A 21,063-nucleotide genomic window follows, 5' to 3' on the forward strand; every position below is an offset into this window, starting at 1 on the left:
GTTTGCTTGTTCCTTCCCCAACCCTTTTTCCTCTTGTGTTATGCATATTAGATTGTCTACCCACTGTTCATGCCTGCTGTCTTGGTTTCTTTAATCTTAGGACACGGCCTAGAAAACTTTAAGTGCTTAACGACAAAAACACAAAGTAAAAGCAAAGGTTGTTATGATACACAAAGAAAATATTGTGCATATTAAGTGCGGAGTTCAGATTTTTTTTAAAGCATAAAAACTGGTTCAAAATCAATATATCAAAGACAACTAAGAACTACAGTATAAGATTTTGCATTTGTTTCCCAAAGGCTGAGGGCCAAAACAGACACTATGTTAAATCTATATCCAGGAGCTACATCTTTTTCTTTTATTTTTACTCTAGAGTAAGTACAATGGGCTCAATCCAGATCTTAAACAGCCCTTACCACCCACACTAGGGTTCCAATCCAAATTGGGGCTACTCTAGAGTAACAAATGTAAAAACAAAGACATAACTGCTAGATATGATTTAAAGTAATGTCTGTTTTGGCCCTAAGAGATGAGAACTGGAGGGCCTTTCTCAGATGACAGTTCCAGAATTTTGACACCACGGCAGAGAAGACCAGTCCTAATAAACACTGGAGCAAACTTCTGGTATAGTTAGAACACAATACTTATTTATACATCGCCATCAATGTCCATGGCACTTTACAGAATACAAGACTGTTCCTGACCCAAGGAAGTTACACTTGACGTGGGGAGACAACAGAGGAAGGGCAGGGAGAGTGGATGCAGAAGTAAATAGGGGAAGAACATGTTGTTGTTTTTCAGTTATAGCAGGACACGGGGACTAAGCAGCTGTCAAAAAACAAGGACAACTGTACTAGGGATGTCAGACAATTCCACCACGGATCTCGGTGAGGCCGAATGCCAGTGCATTCGGCCCCCCGAAATCCGTGGTGGAACGAAGCCCCCCGCCCCCCCCCCCACGAAAGGCGCAAGAAACGGAGCACTTAAATGCTGCCCTCTGCGCTGACTTGCGAATGGCGGCCACATCTGCAGCTGCCATTCGCTTCCTCATTATATCCATGATAGGCTACGTAAATACTTACGTAGCCTATCACAGCTAACGCAGGGATGCCATTTACATCCTTGCAGAGGCCGTGATAGGCTACATATTTACATAGCCTATCGCAGCAGAAAAATATTTGCTGCCTATCGCAGCAAAAAAAGGGAACGCAAATGGTAGCCGCCGTAGCCACCACCATTTGCATTCCCTTTTTTTGCCATGATAGGCTACATAAATATTTACGTAGCCTATCACGGCAAAAGACAGGGGCGCAAATGGCGTAGTGGCTGCCATTTGCGCCCGTCTTTTGCCGTAATAGGCTACGTAAATATATACATAGTCTATCACGGCAAAATACAGGGATGCAAATGGTGGCGGCTATGGCAGCCGCCATTTGCGTCCCTGTGCAGCCCAGCAGCCGGATGTCCAGCTGCGGGCAGCCCTGGCCAGCAGCTCCGTGGAGTTGCTGCGGAGCGGAGCCATCCGGGGAGAATTTCAGGGGGAGGGACGGAGCGCCTCCCCCGCACCACGAATGTCGCCCTTTGAAAAGGTAAGTGACTTTCATACATCCCTAAACTGTACAAGTGATTTGCTTCCTGACACATTCTGAGATATAGTTTATCATTTTTGGTAATTGTCTTTTTACAGTACACAATTTTGCATCTTTTTAGAATGTATAATTTTGTTTTTAGATTTCCCTTGATAAAGATAGTGTCTTGGGCCATGTTTCCATGACAACAGGATGAGAAGCTAATGGAGTACCAGATTTTTTTTAATTTTTTTTTAAAGGAATCGGCTTTGCTGTGAGCAGTGTTCCACGAACAGATTTTCTGGACCAGTAAAAATCACTTCACAGAACATACTTCCTGGTGGGGGTGGGGATGAACGTCATCTGACTGGCAGGGCTGCTTAACCAATAAGAGAGGCTTCCCCTGTTTCTTCTTTCCCCTGAAAGTCCAGATGCACCTGCATTTCAGAAGCAAACCTCATTGTGCACAATGGGAGTTACTTCTGAGTAGACACACACATATGCTTGTGCTGGAAAAGGTGTGGGGGGGGAGAACACAAAGACAGAACCTATCCCCCATTTTAACCTGCAGGACCAATTGACCACAATGGGAGTTACTTCTGAGGAGACAGTAATGTGTTTGTTGTGGGAAAGGAAACTGTAAACACAAAGACAGAAACCAGCCCCCACTGTAACCCGCAGGATATCTATAATGAAGCTGTGAAGTACTTACTTCCTAAGGCAATGAACTGGAGCCTTGAGACCGTGCTTAATTGAACGTAAGGAATTGGGTTTTAAAATGTGCCATGTCAATTAAAAGATTCTGTTATTTCTGTGGGCATTCAGAGGGTAAGCCTCATTCAGCACAATGGGAAGAAACACCCCTTGACTGGGGTCATGGTGAAAGGCACACCCTTGGGCAGGGCCAGCATAGCCAAGCTAAATGTGGGGGTTGGGTCATACAACAGCTATACCAGGGAGAACCCAACTTAAGAGAATCGGACTTTAAGCAGTCTCAGGAAATCCGGGTTTTCCATGATAAGCTCCAGGGTGTCTACTGGATGGCCACGACGTCATGTATTCCTAACGACCGCAACCAGCTCGGAGTAAATACCTGGTGGAAACACCCCCTTGAAATGTGTTGGGAGCCAAATTGTATTTTCTTTATTGTTTGTGGCTTCTACAATTGATCTTGTAAATTGTGTGTGACTGAGGCAGGGGAGGGGAAGATGTGGCCCTCTAGAGGTTGCTTGACTACAACTTCCACTTGACCAGTAGCCATATGGGCTGAGGCCAATGGGAGTTGGAATCCAACATCTGGCAATCCACAGGTTTTAAGGGGTTATGCCATAATTTGAATACAGAGAACTCCTTTCTCAAGCATTGGACAGGACAATAGAGGGTTCATACGAGAGGCAGTTTTAGAATTATGATGAACCTTGGCTGTCTAAGGCTTTATAAGTAAACAAAAGCAACTTGAAATGTGCTCTGAACTAGCATCTACTGAGCTGGCTAGGAATGAGAAAAAATCAAAGCAGAATCTGTGCCATCAACAAACTGCAATATAAAACCAATAAAAGGGTCCAATATCCAGCTCTGCAAACTATTATCGCATTGGACACCAAATATCACATCTCAGAGGTGTTTTATTAAGCTTGCCTCTTCTTCAAGTTAATCTCCAGAATGCCTGGTGAAGCATCTTATCACTTGTTACTTGAAAGATGACTGCAAAAAAGATAGAATTAACAACAAGAAGTTGATCTTGATGTATATCTCTTTAAAACATGAAAGAACATTTTCAGCTGCCAAGCATTCGTGTCTCAACCCAGGAAAGCAGTTTGAAATACAGACAGCTGAAATGCCTGACTCATGAATGAAATAGCACAGATGTGATAAAAGCTAAACTAGTTGCCTGAATCTTCATCCATTACCTATTTTCATATAACACCATCCATGTACATAGTGCTTTACAAAGAATGAGAGGACAGATCCCTTCTTCAAGGGTCCAACAGTCTAGGATGGTGTATGTATATTGCATAAGAGATTGTGTTAAAAGATAGGTGTTTATGATTTGGAAGCTAGAGAGAATGAATTTCAGTAGGAAGAGGAAGCAAAATATTTACAGGATAGCTGACATATTACCCTTGCCCCCAACACTACACACAGCAGATCATTTGAACTGTGGACCATTTGAAGACAGAAATGCACTGCTAAATTTTGGGTTTTTTAAAAAAACAACTCCATACAGGCTTGGCAAGAAATACATATATCTCATTCAGAAAATAGGGTAGCATATAACTATAAACACATGTACTTTTCACTGCTTAGTGTCCCAGTGACTGTTGAATTTCTGTCTATCAGACATCTGTTAACGTAACTTCTAACAACAACAGAAAAAAGATACCAAGCCTATCTACAGAAAAGTGTGAATCAGGTAAGGTGGCCAACTTTTAAAAACTAGTCCTGTGTCTTTAATCACATCAACTTGATACACAGAAATCAAGCAGATGAAACTTTCTTTAGCATATGAAACAAATTGATGAGGGTGGGGGAAGGCTTCAGCTGCTTCAGCCTCCTCTTAAGTCACAGAAACAAAGCTAGTAATAAAGAGTTGGAAATCTTACATGAGATATTAGCTCTTCAGCTGCTGAATGAGGACTTAAAAGTGAGTCACACCCACATCTAAAGTCAGCGGCACTCCTGGACCACTGCTTTTGTTTAACTTTTCTTCGGAGAACCTGGGCAGGAAAGAAAAAGGAAAGGATGCCACAGGTATAACAGGATAGGGCTCCTTTAATGGTTGTGTGGAAGCAGCTGATTCCCTCTTCTATGTAACGATAAAAGAGACAGGCACACTTTGCAAATGAATCCGGAGCAGGCACCGAGTTGCCTACCCTGATTTGTTTTCAAAATACTCCAGATGTTCGGGACTACAACTTCCATTACCACCAATCATGCTGGCGAGTGCTGACGGGAGTTCTAGTGCAAAACATCTGGAGGGCACCAGGTTGCTTACCCTTGAAACAAGTAAATCACATTAAAGCCGGTCCCACGTTGGGGCGAAAGGTTTAAAAGCGGTGCTTGGGGGAACTGCGTTTCTCTCCCCACCCGCGTTCTCGTTTTGTTAGTATGCTGTCCAGGCCGGGAAGCGCTGATGGCTCTGAGAGCAGACTTCCCTCTTTTTTAATCTTGCACCGCTTCATCTTCCCGTATTTGCTCTAGCGCTTCGCTACCTTTGGAGCAGCTCAAGCCGTTTTTTTTCCCAGCACCAAGGGTTGCACCTAATGTTAGCCCTACTTACTTAGAGTAAACCCACTGGAACAACTGGGGCTTAAGTGGATCCCACTCGCCCTCCCCAAGCTGCAGCGCCCACAACTCGGTTTGCCCGGTCGGGCTCGTGCTAGAACTTGGGCGAGCAGCCGCGCCCCCTACTTACGCCACCCGCCCACCCTTCCTGAGCAGTGGGGGGCGGGTATAGCCGATGCCATCGTAACCGAGAGCCTTTGGATTGGTCAATTCAGGGGTTGACAGCCCGTCGCCCCGCCCTGCGAGCCCAGAGTGGAAACCCTTCGCTTCCTCATCCGCTCGCTGATTGGCCAGGGCTGCGCTGGGACGCGCGCGGTGCGTTGGCCCTCGCGCTATTTGTGAGGCGCGAGTCGGGCCTCCTAAACGTTCGGTTTGAGGAGAAGACGAGCAGGAGGAACCGCCAGGCCGCCACTCCCGATACTGCGATGACGTTCAAGAGGAGCCGAGAGCGTTTCTACAGCACCCGCTGCTGTGGCTGCTGTCATGTCCGTACCGGCACTATCATCCTGGGGACCTGGTACATGGTAAGAGACGTAGGTCGTCGGAGGGGGAGGGGCTCTTGCGCCACACTGCGCATGTTCGAAAGGAGCGGGGAGGGGGGAGGAAGAGTTGCTTGGGTGAGGTTCCGGATGAAGTTCTTCACTGCGCATGCGTACAGTTACGCCTATTAAGCCCTGTGTACGTTTCTCTCCATGCGAAGAAGGAAGCTGCTTTGACGTCATAAAATGTTGCGCGTGCGCACTGCCTTCGAGGTGAAGTTTCAGAACTTTGCCAAGAAATACGTAGTTCTCTCAGTAATTCTCCTTAAAAGTTATTTAGGATGGCTATGTATGTTGGTCTTCTGTAGCTGGTCCTACTCATGTTTCCTCGGAAGTAAGCCCCACTGAGCTCAGTGGGGTTACTTACTTTACGTAGGTGGGCATAGGATTGCAGCATGCAACTATATAATGAGAGTGACCCTACTCCCATGGAGTCTTCCATTCGTGGAGGAGGGCAGAGATTAATTTTGTGGGTAGTTTGCAAAGAGATCTGACATGGGTGGTGTTGAAAAATGTCTGCAATTATGTTGGCCGGGGAATGCTGGGAGCTGTAGGACTTTTTTCTGTCTAAGCATGCATAGGGTTGCGCGCCCTAAGCCTCTTTAAACAATGGACCTGACATAAAGGAAAATGAGTGGCCTGTGAACCTGTTTTTCTTCAGGATTCAACTGGCAAGTCTGATTTTGAGAAGCAAATGCAGCCCCTTTAGGTCTTTGTGCCACATCATCCCTCTTAACCATTGCTGTCACCCTAATTGCAGATCAGCACTGCAGACTTCTACATTGACCTGGTTTGGGGGACATGGCATGGCTCATTGTGGGTTATTTAACCTATGATGAGCTGTGATGCCTATGGGCACTGTTTTGAATATGAAACCCCCTGTTGTCGTATTGTGTGAACCTGACAAGTGTGGGTTGTGAGAGAGTTAAAACTCACATAACCCAAGTTCACACAACACAACAACCCATGTGCAGGGGTTGCATATTCAAAATGGTGGCTGTACACACCACAATGTTAAATAACCCATGGTGGGCTGTTGTGTTCTGTAAACCAGTTCATTTTCTTCTAGTTTTAACTATTCTGGCCTCTCCCAGGAGAATCCTCACAATGGGTGAGGGTAGTGAGAATTCTCTTTGAGGCCTGTCACACCCCTTGTTTCTGAAGTACGGGTTGGGGCAAATTACTACTAACAGAGCAATCCTATAGAAGAGGAGAAACTGAGTCAGAGAAAAGATTGGGGACACCTGTTTTCCTCCTTTTTTGGCCTTTTATGACTTTTTTTTAAAAAATCCTGTTGCTGTTGAATGGAGGGAAATAAACTGGAAATTCCAGGGCTGGTGTCATTTTTGCCCTATTCCGGGAGCAGGGGAAGGAAATGGGGGGGGGGGGGCGTTGGATCCTGTGGATCTGTTTCCTCACCCCAGTGGGAGGCTTGAGAGGTTGGATCTTTTTCTCCAAAGGCAGAACTCTCTGTGCCCTCGGAGAGATAGATCTGAAGAATTTTCTGTCCCCTGGGATGCTCTTCCAGGGACCATAGCATCACACACTAATTGAAAGCCCTCTCCAAACAAAAGTTGGGTTTATGCTTGTCTTTCAGAAGCTAATGGACATATTATATGATGGCTCTTAATAAGAGCCATCATATAATGAAAGGTTTATAAAGATAAGGAAAGGTTTATAAAGACACTTCCATGGACAAAACACTGGATGTGAATGTAGGATGACTCTGAAGCAGTAAAATGACAGACTTGGAGTTGTGGAAGGAGGCTGACAGAAATCTTATTTGCAAGAGAACACAAGTCACTACTTTATCTTGTGAAACTTTGATAAAATGCAGCTGTTGCAGCTGTTTTCCTTTATAGTAGGGTGAACATAGGAAACTGCCTTAGACCAAGTCAGATAATTGGTCTAGCTTAGTATTGTTGACAGTGACACAACACCTCTCCAGGGTTTCAGACAGGAGCTTTTCCGAGCCTTACCTAGAGATGCCAAGGTCAACATGGGACCTCCTGCATGCAAAGCATGTGCTCTACCACTGAGCTATGGCCCCAGAAACTTGTGCTAGATTGGATGAGGGAAGGTTGGGATGCCCGGATACTAGCCAGAGTGGTACTTCATGAATTCTCAACACAATTTTGTGTCACTCTTGCTGGCCTTCACAAGGTCCCCTATTTTTGAAGTTTCCAACTGCTTGTATGGAGATGTTACTGTTTTATTCTCTCTTCCTTTTGTCAGGAAGAGATTTTATCTTTATACTATGTGGGAGGGACCATTTGGTGAATAGAGCATTTCCCACACAGGAGTAATTATAGAAGGCATTTGTGTGCACATGCATAAGGGTGCATACCTGATAATGTTCTGATGCAACACTAATTAGGTAGGGGTTCGCAAAGGTTCTTGCGATTGGAGAGTTCCTTTTATAGTGTTTCCCTTCTTGGGAACCGGGCAGGGGGCATGCCCAGACATCACACTGATTTTGGAAATGATTAGAAAGTACATGTTGCTGCTCTCTGAGGTTCAGTACAAGGGGGACAAGCCCCCACCCCCCTCATATTGTAGGACAGCTTTCCCCAACCTGATGACTCCAGATGTGTTGAACTGCAACTCCCACAATTCCTGATCATTGGCCATTCTGGCTGGGAATTATGGGAACTGCAGTCCAACACATCTGGAGGTCATCAGGTTGGGGAAGGTTGCTGTAGGAGAATGGAGCTTCAGGAATCTGTCTTCTCTTGGCTGATTGTTCCATTGCCATCCTAAGAGCATTGGAAGAGAGACCAGCCTTGTAAAGCTCTCACAGACTAGGAAAAAGTGGGAAATTGTAACTTTAGGCCATGAAGGTTAAGTACATGTGCTCAGAACTGTGTTCTGTAGAACTCAATAGAAATTACTTGCATTCAGTACATGGGTGTTAGCCAAGCTACAGTATTTAGCAAAACTGTAGAGAGTTGTCATGTGCTTATGATCTTCTGTGGAAAATGGCAGCTCCTTCAAGTTCCGTGGACTGAAATACATGTAGGAGAATTAATGAAGGAATGAGATCAGACTTCTTTCCTTCAGTTTGACAATCAGCCAGAATTATTCCCATTGTTGTAAAACTATTTATTGAAATATGGCCTTATGGACTGTGTGGAGAATGTTTTGTGTTTGTTCTCCTGAGGTAGGGGGCAAAGTGTCCTGTTATGCACCACTCTTGCAGGTTGTGATCCCTTGACAAATGGGGCATATCTGATCCCATAAAGTTAAATTTAGAAAAGTGTAGCACATTACGTTCCTGAGAATGAGACTTTCTAGGCAATGTGTCTTTCCAGAATTTCATTCATAAAAAAACAAAGGTAGTTGTGTTGGTCCATGAGATGAAACATCCAAAATCCACAGTCGGGCAATACCTTTATTGGGCCCAACCAAAATTCCACAAAGTCATGCAAGCTTTTGAGTTCCTCCGAATCAGGCAGAAAAACAGAAGAGGGGGAAAGAAACAAGGTCCCCAAAATTGGGACCTTGTTTCTGGTGTGAAGGTATTGGCTAACTGTGGTTTTTAGTTCTTGCAGAACTATTGAGTGTGTTTTTTGGGGAAAGACTGCTGTAGTTAGAAGGCTCTTTGAAATGCTTCAATATGGAAGTTAAGAATACAGTTACAGTTCAGCCTGAAGTTTCCTATAGCTCTTTGTGGGGAATCATTTAACATACTTTAAAAATTGCTACGGCTGGAGTCATACCGATTAAGACAGATCACTCTTCAATTGCAGGAGTTGTATGATATAGTGATTTTTATCTTGACTTCTTTTACATATAGTGGTGGTTCACATAAACCTATAGTGCATAACATTGTTAACTATACAGACTACAGTAGTTTAGAATGCAATTGTTTTACAATGAACTATGGCCACAATCCTATACATACATTCTGGGAGTAAGCCTGTTGGGAACATAGTGGGACATCAGAGTAAATCTGCATAGGATTGAGTAACACCTTGAGCTTTTGGAATATTTATATTTGTTTAAAGATATTTGTATAATGCTTTTCAGGGAAACCTTACAAATAGACTTATATGAAAAAATAGGCATCGATGAACATTATATAGTAGAACAGCAAAGACATGCTACAGGGGTGTGGATGGGACTTTTTGAAAGCTAGATCTCTCTTCCCCCAAGGGCAAGATGGTTCTGAAGTAGCCTTATCATTGCAAAGGGGGAAGGTGAGAGATATTGAACCTCTGTTCCTCTGTTTTGGCCCAGAAAGGCTGTTTGCTGTCAAATGAAGGATGGAATGTCTTTTAGTATCTGTCATCTAGTAGATTAAAAGAGGAGAAAGTTCATTGGCTGCTTGGAGCAGAAATTATTACATAACGCCTATCTAGTCATGAGGCATTTTTATTTTGTTTGTATTGCAGATTATTATAAACCTATTAAACTAAATTAAATCCTGTTTTGCAAACTTTAAGGACAATTTGGTCCTAACCATGTCTTACTTCTCTGTTCAATTGCTGCTGTTCAGACTCAGTTTCCTTCAATTGTATGTTCTCTCATATTAATTAATTTTAATTTAAACATGTCTGTGTGTTTGAAGCAGGCTGTACCATCTTCTGCAGGCTTCTCTAAGCAGAGCACAGCTTTGCAGTTAATACAGTTTGAAGTTGGGGAGAGAAGGTAGTCTGAGGGACAGTTATATGACTGCCGCCTACTCCCCGATATGGGGCAGTGCCCCATGTGGATAGATCCCTCCATCAGGGGACTATAGGGGTGCACCATGGCAGGGGCCATGCATAGACGTGCTAGCGGATTTTGCTGTTTGAACTAATGGCTAACCTATGCAAAGCCTGGTCCACTAGTATATAATAAAATCAGTAAAACACAATCATAAAACAATAAAAGGGAATCCCCCCTCCGGGCAATAAAATAGAGTGATTGGCTTAAAATGCCCAAACAGAAAATTTTTAACCTGGCATTGAAATGATTGCAAGGTTGGTGCCATTCACACTTCCATGGGGAGGGTGTGCCACAAATAGGGTGCCACAATGGAGAAGTCTCTTTCCCTAGTTGTTGTGCAACAAGTGGAAGGTACCTTGAGAAGAACCTCGCTTGTAGAACTTAAGACATTGTAGTGTATTGGGAATGAGCTGGTGCAGGCTGCTTGATTGCTCCTGCTGGGCCAGCAGGGATGGCTGAATAAACCAGGAAGCCTCTGTCTGTGGTTTGTTTGGCATTACGTCTGAACTGGGATCTCTGACTTGTTTCTCTCCTAACCAGAATTCTAAAGGATTATGGCTTATCGTTATACCCAAACCATCCCATTCGCTTTTGCAAGCGTACTATTAAAAAATTATTTTAAAAACTAAAAAAAAAAAGTTTGTGAAATTGGGGGGCATGGGGAGAAGAGAGGAGATGCCAAACCATCCAGGTAATTTGAAATATTTTAGATAACTAAGTAGAATGTTGTCATGACTGCTTTGGATTGACTGAAAAGAATTGGAGTCAAATTGTCTAACTTTTTTCAACTGTCAGTATTAATATTTCTCCTTTGTCAAATTCACTGAAAAATTAGCAGTAAATGTGAATTCCAGTTGCAGAACTCACATGCAAATTTCTCTTTGGTCAATGTATTACCATGAATTTTGTATCTCTAAATTATACATTGTAGGTGGATAATTTAGAGAGAAGACACAGGGTGTAGTACCATATTTGTCATGTTCTGAATGTTGCACTTTGGGTTGCTGTAATGTTTCCTAAAATGAAAAGGGTTAGTATAGTCATTCGTAAATATGTGTTACCAGAATTCTTTCAATATATACCCCATCCTACTACTTTCACTTCGGAATAGGTCTCACTGATTTCAGTGGAAATTCCAAGTAAATATCTTGCTACTTATTACAAGGGCAAAACATGTGATATTAATTGCAAGTGAGAAACAGTATTTCTTTAATCATAGTAGGGTGGGAATGGGAGACTCAAGTGTAGCAGGCAGTATATTGTATAACATCAACTTGCCTATAGATACCAGGACAAAATAACTCTTATGTAGGGTTTGTTGAAACATAGTCATTCAGTTAGGGAAACACCACCTTTTACACTATGGATTAATTTGTAAGAGTTGGAAATATTGATCCATAAATTGTGTGTGTGGGGGGAAAAATCCATGAGATGGCTAATATGAATAGGAGCTACAAAATCTGTCCAGAGCTTTTAGTGTCCATCATGATAACTCGCTAGAGTTGTTGCTTTTGTTCATATTGCACCATCTTTGTATGTGATATTTTATAAAGGAGAAAACAGGTCCTAAACCCTGAGAGGCTTACAGTCTTAAAAATATGCAAGAGAAACAGGGTAAGAACATGAGTATTTCAGCTACATGTAGTGTAGTGTTACTGTTGGATTTGGATGTATGCTAATCAGCCATACATTCCTTGGTTCATATATATCTGGGGCAGGCAGTGTGACGCTTGTGGGCACCAATGTGCTCCAGACACCTTTCTTGGCACCCTCCAAGGGGCCCTACCACTCCCCCCCCCCCAATTAACACATTTTCTTACTGGTAGCTGGGACTGCTGTGAAATAAGTTTCTGCTTGTGCTGAAAACTCTGGGTTCAAAGGAGTTGTTCAGTTTATTGTGGACCAGACCCCACCTCTGCCTTGCCCTCAGTCTTTTAGACATGTTGCTAGTCCTTTGCCACGCCTTCCATGGCAGCCATTTTGTGATGGTGCCCAGGACAGTCTCTCAGGTTGCCAAATGTGCCCCAAAAGGTTGCCTAACCTAATACAGACATTCTGTATGGCATACTTAGTATCACCTGTGGCTTCCTTGCCCTGATGTGTAATGCCTACTACTTAATGTTTTTTTAAAAGGCCTTTTCTGATTCTTGAACTGACTGCATCAAGGTATATTAATAGCTCAGCTAAGTATAACAAGAACTACTTGTGTTTCATTAAGTTGTGTTAAAACAGTTATTGTGTAGCCAAAATGTTTTTGTAGGCAAGGTCTGGAGAGTCATACTTCCAAAGTCTAAATTGGCTGGGGAACCATTCCCCAGCCCAATGTGAGTGTATTGGTTCATTCTCCTGTGCTCACACAAGTGACTGGAATTGGTCTTTTTAATAACTTTGATGCTTGTCTCCTTAGGAATGATTTGCATGTGAACTTGATCTGTGGGCTTGTCACAACCATTCCCATCAAGTTTGCTTCTGGCACTGGTTTGCTCTCTGGAGTTCCTGCTTTTGCTTTGTGCATTGGCACTCGTTTGGATAGGCAGAACAGCTAAGGAGAATTAAATGCTCCTCTTGCAACTGATCACTTCTGAATCTCAAGGGCGGGGCGGGGGCGGCAACATTTAATATCATGAATTGGTTTGTCGCTTGTTTGGAGACTCTCCATCTGACTGGTTAGCACTGGCTCTGCTGCCTGTTCTGCAACAGTAGGCTGTACTTGGCAACGAACAGCAACTTCTGCATCTGAATTTGTGATTTGTCTCTTCCACTTTCACATTCCTTTCCTAAAAAACCTCCAGTCCTTTAGAAATCTCGTAAGTGCTAGCGCAGCCTGATGGAAATGATGCCAGGAGCAAAGAAAAGAAGGGTGGGTCACACCTGTTTACTTGATGAGGAGGGACAAATTGAAGTAGGAAAGTCACCTGTCTGGTTCTGATGCCTTCTTCCCTTTTCAGTGTTGTCTTTGTGTACATAATACAAACTAATGCCTGAGTTCATTTGCCCCTAATTTGCCCCATCCACTTCCTGTCTTTGTCTCCTCCCACACCAGTCCTGTCATCCACAGCCTGAACAAGCAAAGCTGCTGATCTTCTAGGGCACTGTTTTGTCTCCCCTTTGCAGCCTAAAAGGGCTGGGAGAGATGGCTGAAATAATGTCCCAATATTCCTTTTGCCTTGGGGTAAAAGGTGCTATTAGGGCTGCACACAGTCCCTTTCTATATCTCAAAAAGACAGTCTTCTCACCCCTACCCCACCCTCAGTCTGAGGAAAGATGATGTGGCCTGGAGGAGTTGCTGTTGTCTATTAAGGACACAGACAAATTGCTACCTGCATTTCTCTAGCAGCATTATTTCTGAGTTGGTTCCAGGGCACATACCCAGAAAAAGGGGATCAGATGCTACAATTGGTTGGAAGAGCAGTGCTCTTTGTGCATTTTCAGTCACCAGAATTGTAGAGCTTGGGCTGTTGCTATAAAGGCAAATACAGCAGGCTGTAATCCCAAATGTGCTTCCTATGGAGCAAGTCTTGTTGAACTTGGTGGGACTTGCTATTGAGCAAATGCTTAGGATCACAGAGGAACACGGTAAAACATTTTGCTATATAAGTGGTTAGGAGTAGCAATATTTTGCTAAATGAAATTTCTTCCAGTCATATGGTATCTTTTCTCTTGCAGGTGGTGAATCTCCTGATGGGCATTCTGCTGACAGTTGAAGTGACTCACCCTAATACTGTGCCAACAGTAGATATCCAATATGAAGTCATTGGTAATTACTATCCCTCAGAGAGGGTGGCTGGTAGGTACATAATGTTGTTTGGAGAGTAATAATCTTTGAATATTCAAGTACGTATTCCTCAGAAAACATCATGCATTACTAGGGTATTTTTTTTTTTTATTTGTGAGGTACATCAATAGGGGTAAAACATAATTTGTGATTGTCACGGGCCCCTCCACTCTAGACTTTCTGTCAGTGCTAGAGAACATGGGGAAAGAGAGAGGTGCCTTACATTGCTCTAGGGCTAGGAGATAGTAGAACCTCTTCTACCATCTCCAAAGCCTAGCATCAAATGAGACGACCCCTCCCCCTTTCTTTTCCCCTGGGAGTGGGAGGAGGCTTTTCTTATGTGTTGTGCAAGATTCCTCAGAGGGTCAGGAGCGTTCTCCTCTGGTGAGCTAGGAAGTGGATTTCTCAGGGCTTGTACACACTGACTTCTCCTTAAATTAGAATAATAAAATGTTTATGAACAATCTGTACAAACTTCCATCAGTTCAAAGCTGGGGATTCAAAATATCAGTGTACAGCCTTTCCTAACTAAGAGAGCAATCCTATATTCCCTGAAGAGCATCCCAGGGACCATAGGGTTTTTTGGATTCCCCCTTCTGAAGCCATAGACATTGCTATGACTTCAGAAGGGTGACTTAAAGATCCAACCCCTCTCCCTGTCCCCTTGTAGCCATCATAGAAAGAACTGCAGCATCTGCTTTCCAAGGTTGAAAAAGCAGCTTTGGATGACTTCGTAGTGGACGGGGAGGGAAGAAGCCAGGATATGAAAAATCCCATGGCCTTTCCAGCCCTGGCCCTGCCCTCGGCAGCACTCACAAAACTTACAGAAAGGCGGATGGAAAGGTAAAAATCGCCTCTGTCGCTCCTCCCACCCTGCCAACAGGAGCCTGGCAGGCCATAGGATACTTGGAATCCTTTGAAATCCGAGGCTTCCTTCTAACGGGCGACAGCCCTATAGCGTTGTGCCCTAAGTGCTATTTTTCATTTAGAAATTATGGTTGCAACCAGCTCTCTCCTAACTCACTGTCTTTCAGTTTTCTTTTAACAAATAAAATAAAAATTACTAAATATCTTGTTATTTGGGGAACCTAAGTGGTGTCTGTTTTCTTTGAGTACGGTTGTGTTGACTTGGTCAAAGAATTGAAGCACAATTTGACACTTCAAAATATATAGGTGAAATCAAGCCCTCCCCTGCCACAAGAAATACTTAGAGTAGCTCAGCTGAAGAAAAGACACTAAATTACGAGTGTATTTTTTCTGACAGTGGCGAAACTAAAGAGGGCAGCTAAAGCATAGAAAGGAAATTAACAATACCTTAAATAATACACTGTTTAAAAATAACTTCTTATTAAATGATACCTCTCATTCTATTACTAAGCATTGGATTACATGCAAGCAGCATTCTTAATATAGATGGAATAGTTCAATTTGGAAAATGTGGCTGTGGTGGCAAATTTGGACATGTTTAAATTTGTATCTAATTCTGGTAACTTGGAAGTGAACTCTATCGTGCTTCTATATGAACTTTTATTCACAGCATATGCATGCATGCTGATAGGCCTTCAATGTGCTGAAATATCCCTCCTACATGATGGAAATTCCACACAGTATCGTATATTTAAACCATTGGTTCAAAATTACTGTATTTTTTATTTATTATATTTCTATACCACCCAATAGCTGAAGCTCTCTGTCTTTTGTACTACATTCTAATGCACACCGTTGTTAACCAGTGCACAAAGCCCTTATCTGTGGATTAGATGTTCAGCAAACCTATATTAATAAGATTCAAGTATCAATAGATCACAAGCATCATGTTGTACAAATAGTTTGTCTTAATATACATTTATTGTTAAAATAATTCTTGGTATTTTTTTCCTCAACAGAAAATGCATGTGTTCTCTTCGCCATCTCGCTCCTCATGTTCACAATCAGTGCTATGATGGTGTATGGAGCAATTGCTGTAAGTATATACGAATGGCTCTCAGCACCAATCTTTTCTGTATTCCCTTCAAGATGAACATTCTTTTTGTTTTGCATTTTTAGCATCGAGTTGGCTGGCTGATTCCGTTCTTCTGTTACCAGCTTTTTGACTTTGTTCTCAGCTGTCTGGTGGCTATAAGTTCTCTGACATATTTGCCAAGAATAAAAGACTACTTGGATCAACTAGTAAGTGTATAGGAAAGAACTCCTAAAGAGTGGGGGGGGGGGGGCAACATGGCAGATTGCCCACCACTTCGCTCAGCTTGATGGGACGGGCAGGCGGTGGGTTGGGGGCAGTGCTACTGGGCTTTTTAGTCTGGCAGACATTATTTCTTCAGAATTTCCCCCCATTGAAACTGATTGATTGATTGTGTGTGCGGTAGCTATACCAGCCCCAAGCTGCTGTAGCGGACTGGCCCAGATCCAAAGCTGCCTCTGCCCTGTCCCTGGAACACCACATTTCAGGGCCTGTTGCCAGCAGAAATACTTGATACCCACAGAGCTTTTTGTAGATGTAACTGGATTTCTAGGGGTGGACATGCCCCCACTCCCGGTGGAGCTCCTCTCTGCAGGCGGAGGGGTGCCTCTGCTGCATCCTGACGGCCCTCAGTCAGGTATCTGAGCGGGGTTAGGATTGCTCTGCCTGTGTGAATTGTGTCTTGAGATACTGAGACAAAGTCATATCTATTCAGTTGGAAGATAAGCATTTGCCAGTGCACACACAACACATACATGCACATGCACACTCTCACATACATACATACACCAAAGTACCTTTGCATCCTGACCTTTTTCTAAAGGAAATTTTCTACATCTGTTATTTAGTATAAGTGCTTAGCAAATTATATCAGCTACTGCAGGTGTCTCCTTTTTCATACTAGTCAACATAGTTTTACTGGCTGTACTTCCAGTGGGTAAAAATTTAAATTCAGTAAAATGTCATAGCAACTTCTTAAACTGATTTTTAAAAACTAATTTTCTTTTTTGTCCAGCCCATAGTTTTGTGACTTCCATATCACTGTTGGCATCTCTGTGCCTCGGCCTCTGCTTCAGTGATACTCATTTCTCTTGCCAGAATGGGTTGATGCCATATTAAACTATGTCAGGAGACTTGTATAGGTCTACCTCTATGGTTCCAAAGTAGATGTGTTCTTGGAGCAATCGTAGTCTGTATGGATACTCTGTGAAACTGGGTTTTGTTTCATCTAATTTTCTTTACAACAATGTGGAAATGTAAAAATGAAGGCAAAAGTAGTTCATACTTGCAATAAATTTGAATGTATGGAAGAACTGTCTGAAAGTATTCCCTAATGTAATTCTAAAACTTAAGCATTTCCTTTACTAGCCAGAGTTCCCGTACAAAGATGACCTCCTTTCCCTTGATTCAAGCTGTCTTCTGTTCACTGTTCTGGTGGTGTTTACCTTCTTCATCATCTTAAAGGTCAGTTTTGGGACATTATATATTTCATCATTTAGGGTACACTAATGCCTCACTCATGTGTTATTGCCAAAGTCAGTCTGTGTGAAAGCTAAACCATATGGTTTGAGCATCTTGACTATCACTCCTTCCAGTTGCCTACTCTGAGTGGCAGTCTTCTGGACCTAGGCAGAAGTTCTTAGCAGCTCCTTTATCTGAGATCTTTTAGTTGGACAAGAGTACATAGTTGCAATGATGATCTGTTAAATAATTACACTCCCTCTCCCTACAATTCTTTTACTTGTGTGTTTGTTTTGTTCTCCTGTATATACATTCTGCTAATGCTGGCATGTCATCCAGCTAACTGAAGGTATTAAAGTAGATTCTGACATGCTAGAGGCACTTGTTCTGTGACTACCTCCGGTTGGTGCTATAGTTACAGCTGTAGCTGTCCTTAGTTCCTTAGAAAGTAATGACACATTTATGTTGGAATAAACAACTTAATTAGCTTCCTTAACATAGTTGCCAAATAAAAATATGTGTATTTTATCTCTATGTTGATGAGTATTTCACAAATCTGCTGTTTGTTACAGTAAATACTCTTCCTTTCTCCCCCCCCCCCCAATCTTGCAGGCCTATCTTATTAACTGTGTATGGAACTGCTATAAATACATTTGCAACAGAAACTTGCCTGAAATAGCAGTATACCCTGCATTTGAAGCACCGCCACAGGTAAAATCTTCTGAAGACCTAATTAAGCTGTCATTCTAATTTTGAGGGATTGGTTATATGATCAATATTTCCTTTGAGCCAACTTTGTTTACAAGCTTCCAAATTTGCATGTACTTCCATCAAGTAAATCTAATGGCTTCCAGCCTGGGTCACTTGCTTTTTTGCCCAGATAAAGTTGGTGACAGCAGAGTGTGATGCCCAAATAGGTGTTTGAGGCCAAGGCACAGCATCTTTCAAATATTCAGGAGCAGTGCAGCAAGTGAAAAATATAATTACTGCAGAACAATGCATTTATCTGGAATTCACAGAAGTTAGGACATTCTGTTAACCTTTTTATCCTGAATTCTTGCAATGTAAGCTAGTTGGTAGCCATTTCATATTTGATCTGAACCACTAGCAAAGCATAACTTCTGCAATAGAGAAGCTATTTGGATTATCGCTACATAAACATCTGCTGTTTATATTGTAGTATACATAAAGGCAATTAATTGGAATAAAGAATTTTATTCATTCAGTATTTTGATTTTAATATTTAACCCTATGGGCAATGTTCGAAATTATGTTTGCTGGAGGGATGGATGTTGAATTCACCTTGTGGTCATAGGTACATAGGAAGCTGCTTTATACCACGTCAGATCATTGGTCCACTTAGGTCAGTATTGTCGACACTTACTGGCAGTGGCTCTCCAAGGTTTCAGGCAGGATTCTTCCCCAGCCCTAGCTGGAGATGCCAAGAATTAAATCTGGGACTTTTTGTATGCAAAGCAGATGCTGTACCACTGAGCTACAGTCCTTCCCTGTATAGTTCTCTGGGTAGTTTTCTTAAATAGAGTAAGAATGCATGTTTAGACAGAAACTAGTCCTACAGCTCCCAGCATTCCCTAGCCAGCATTGCTCATTCATGCTGTCACTTGTGAGGTTGAGTAGTCACCTGAAAGTGACTTTCTCTCTCCGGTTCTGTGGCGAAATGGTAACAAAACTTGAAAAATTTGAGCGATTTTCATGTTATGCTAATTTGCAGTCTTACAACACTGGAGGAAGGAGCTCCTTGCAAGTTGAGAATTGTCACTAATTGATGACTTGGATAATGATAGTGCAAACTGCCCGTATTAGCTATATAATTCATTTTTATAGTAGAACCTTACTACAGGTATTTTGACACTCCATGCAGCTGTAAGGGCTTATGACAATTAAGGGCGTGATCCTATGCATTTTCAGACAGAAAAAAAGTCCTGAGGAATGCTGGCTGAGGAATGTTGGGAATTGTAGGACTTTATTCTGTCTATAAACGTGCATAGGATTGTGCCCTAAACTAGAAAATAAATTGGCTTTTCGTGTGGTGGTACAAATTCTTCCCCTTTCTGCCACGGACTGTCAGAAAATATTCAGCTAGGATGAAATTTTCAGAACCTGGTATTCTATCAAAAAACAAACCCCTGCTTTTCCATTACAGTATGTCTTGCCAACCTATGAAATGGCAGTGAAGATGCCAGAGAAGGAACCTCCACCTCCTTACATACCAGCCTGAAGTAACACAACATGTGGTGAAACATTTGTACCAGCTTCATTTTTTAATACTGCAAGACTGCTTAAGCATTCAAGGCTTTAGGAGCAACACTATATGGTTGGGAGGCATTTGATATAACCTTACTAAACAAAATCCATATGGGAGTGATTCCCCTGCCCCTTCTTAATAGCTTTAACTTTATTGATCTCCTTAATCCTCTTAAGCAATTATTGCCTTAGGGCTTAATTTTGCAAGCGCTTGTCTCTGTATATAACTTCATTCACGTATATTACTTGTTTCATTTAACCTGGATAAGTAGTGATTAGTCTAGGAGATAGATGTTCACAAGATCAGGCATTTTACACATACAGGACAATCTGATCAGATGGCAAGATGACTGTTTTTTTATTTTTGTTTTTTTAGTGTGGGGGGGGGCAGGGGGAAGGAGTGCAAATTGGATATATAATATGTATTTACTTAGCACTTTCTCATTTATCTTATCTTTTACTGTGTTATCCTATGCCTTGAAACAATATTTTCAGGAAGCCTGAAGTTGGCACTGCAGTTTGAAGTTTTTACCATATGCTGTAAATGCAGGAAAAGTGCGCACAGAAATTACATTTGTGTCAGTTGCATGCTTCTAATCTGTATGTATTTTCATCTTTGTTTATAAACAGTGCTTTAATAAAACTTGTTTAAAAAAATAATTTGCTAGCAGTGGTATATGATTTCATCGGTCATTGTGTTAATTCAAACTAGTTATCAGATGTCTTTGTCTGCTGAAATAAAACCCATACACTGTAGGTCATTTAAAAAAACAGTTCTGTGCTTCCAAGAAAAAGCACTTCTGGCCTGAAAATATATTGGGAAAATACACTGTAAAAATAGTCGTGTGTTGCAATGAGAAATTGCTATTCATTTCTTTTTTCTTTTTTTTCTGTGTCAAGTCTGCTGTTTTCTGACTAGGATACATGAAGATCATTTCATCATTGGAGCCAGGGACAAATATTGTAATCATTTATTGTGAGACTCCCTATGTGTGGGCAGGAATTCAAAACTCACATTTTACTTATCTGAAGTTATGGCTTAGATTAGATTATGTCCAGTCAGCCTAGATTGATTTTTTTTAATCAATTTTTCCATTTGCAGTAGATACTTCCTTAGGGGAAAAAATGCGGAGAGATTTTTGGTAATAAAAATATGTCTACAGCTAGGGCTACAATCCTATGCTTCCTTTGAAGGTGTCCTAGGACTTTTTGGATATCTCCATCCAAGGGAAGAGAAAGGTTTGCCCTTGAAGAAGACCCAGCCTTGCAAGCCTCCTCTGTGAGACTGCAGGAAGATCCACACTTGGTACTTCACTGATGTCAGAAGTCTGATGTAGGAAAGCACAAATAAAGGAGGCATGCTGGAAGAGGCTGTAAATCTGCAAGGAACAAAACCCTCCTGTGCCTCCAGCACAATGGAAGAACTATGTCAGCCTTGGAGCTGGTGTAAATTTCCCTCCCACTGGAATCAATAGCAGGGAAAAGTCTAAAAAAAACAAC

At 42.2% G+C, this 21,063-nt stretch overlaps 1 protein-coding gene across 1 annotated transcript; it reads left to right on the top strand.

Annotated features, from left to right (window-relative positions):
- The first annotated feature begins 5,130 nt into the window (after positions 1-5,130).
- On the top strand, positions 5,131-20,223 carry LAPTM4A (lysosomal protein transmembrane 4 alpha). Its single transcript, XM_084826561.1, has 7 exons — positions 5,131-5,377; positions 13,769-13,889; positions 15,764-15,840; positions 15,924-16,046; positions 17,206-17,301; positions 17,911-18,009; positions 19,463-20,223. Exons 1-7 carry the CDS (start codon positions 5,279-5,281, stop codon positions 19,535-19,537), a joined length of 690 nt encoding a protein of 229 aa, XP_084682687.1. The 5' UTR covers positions 5,131-5,278; the 3' UTR covers positions 19,538-20,223.
- Positions 20,224-21,063: the final 840 nt, after the last annotated feature.

This window comes from Heloderma suspectum, chromosome 1 (assembly GCF_057233095.1).
Source record: "Heloderma suspectum isolate Gila_16-S chromosome 1, 16-S_ref, whole genome shotgun sequence".
In the NCBI taxonomy this organism is placed as follows: domain Eukaryota; kingdom Metazoa; phylum Chordata; class Lepidosauria; order Squamata; family Helodermatidae; genus Heloderma; species Heloderma suspectum.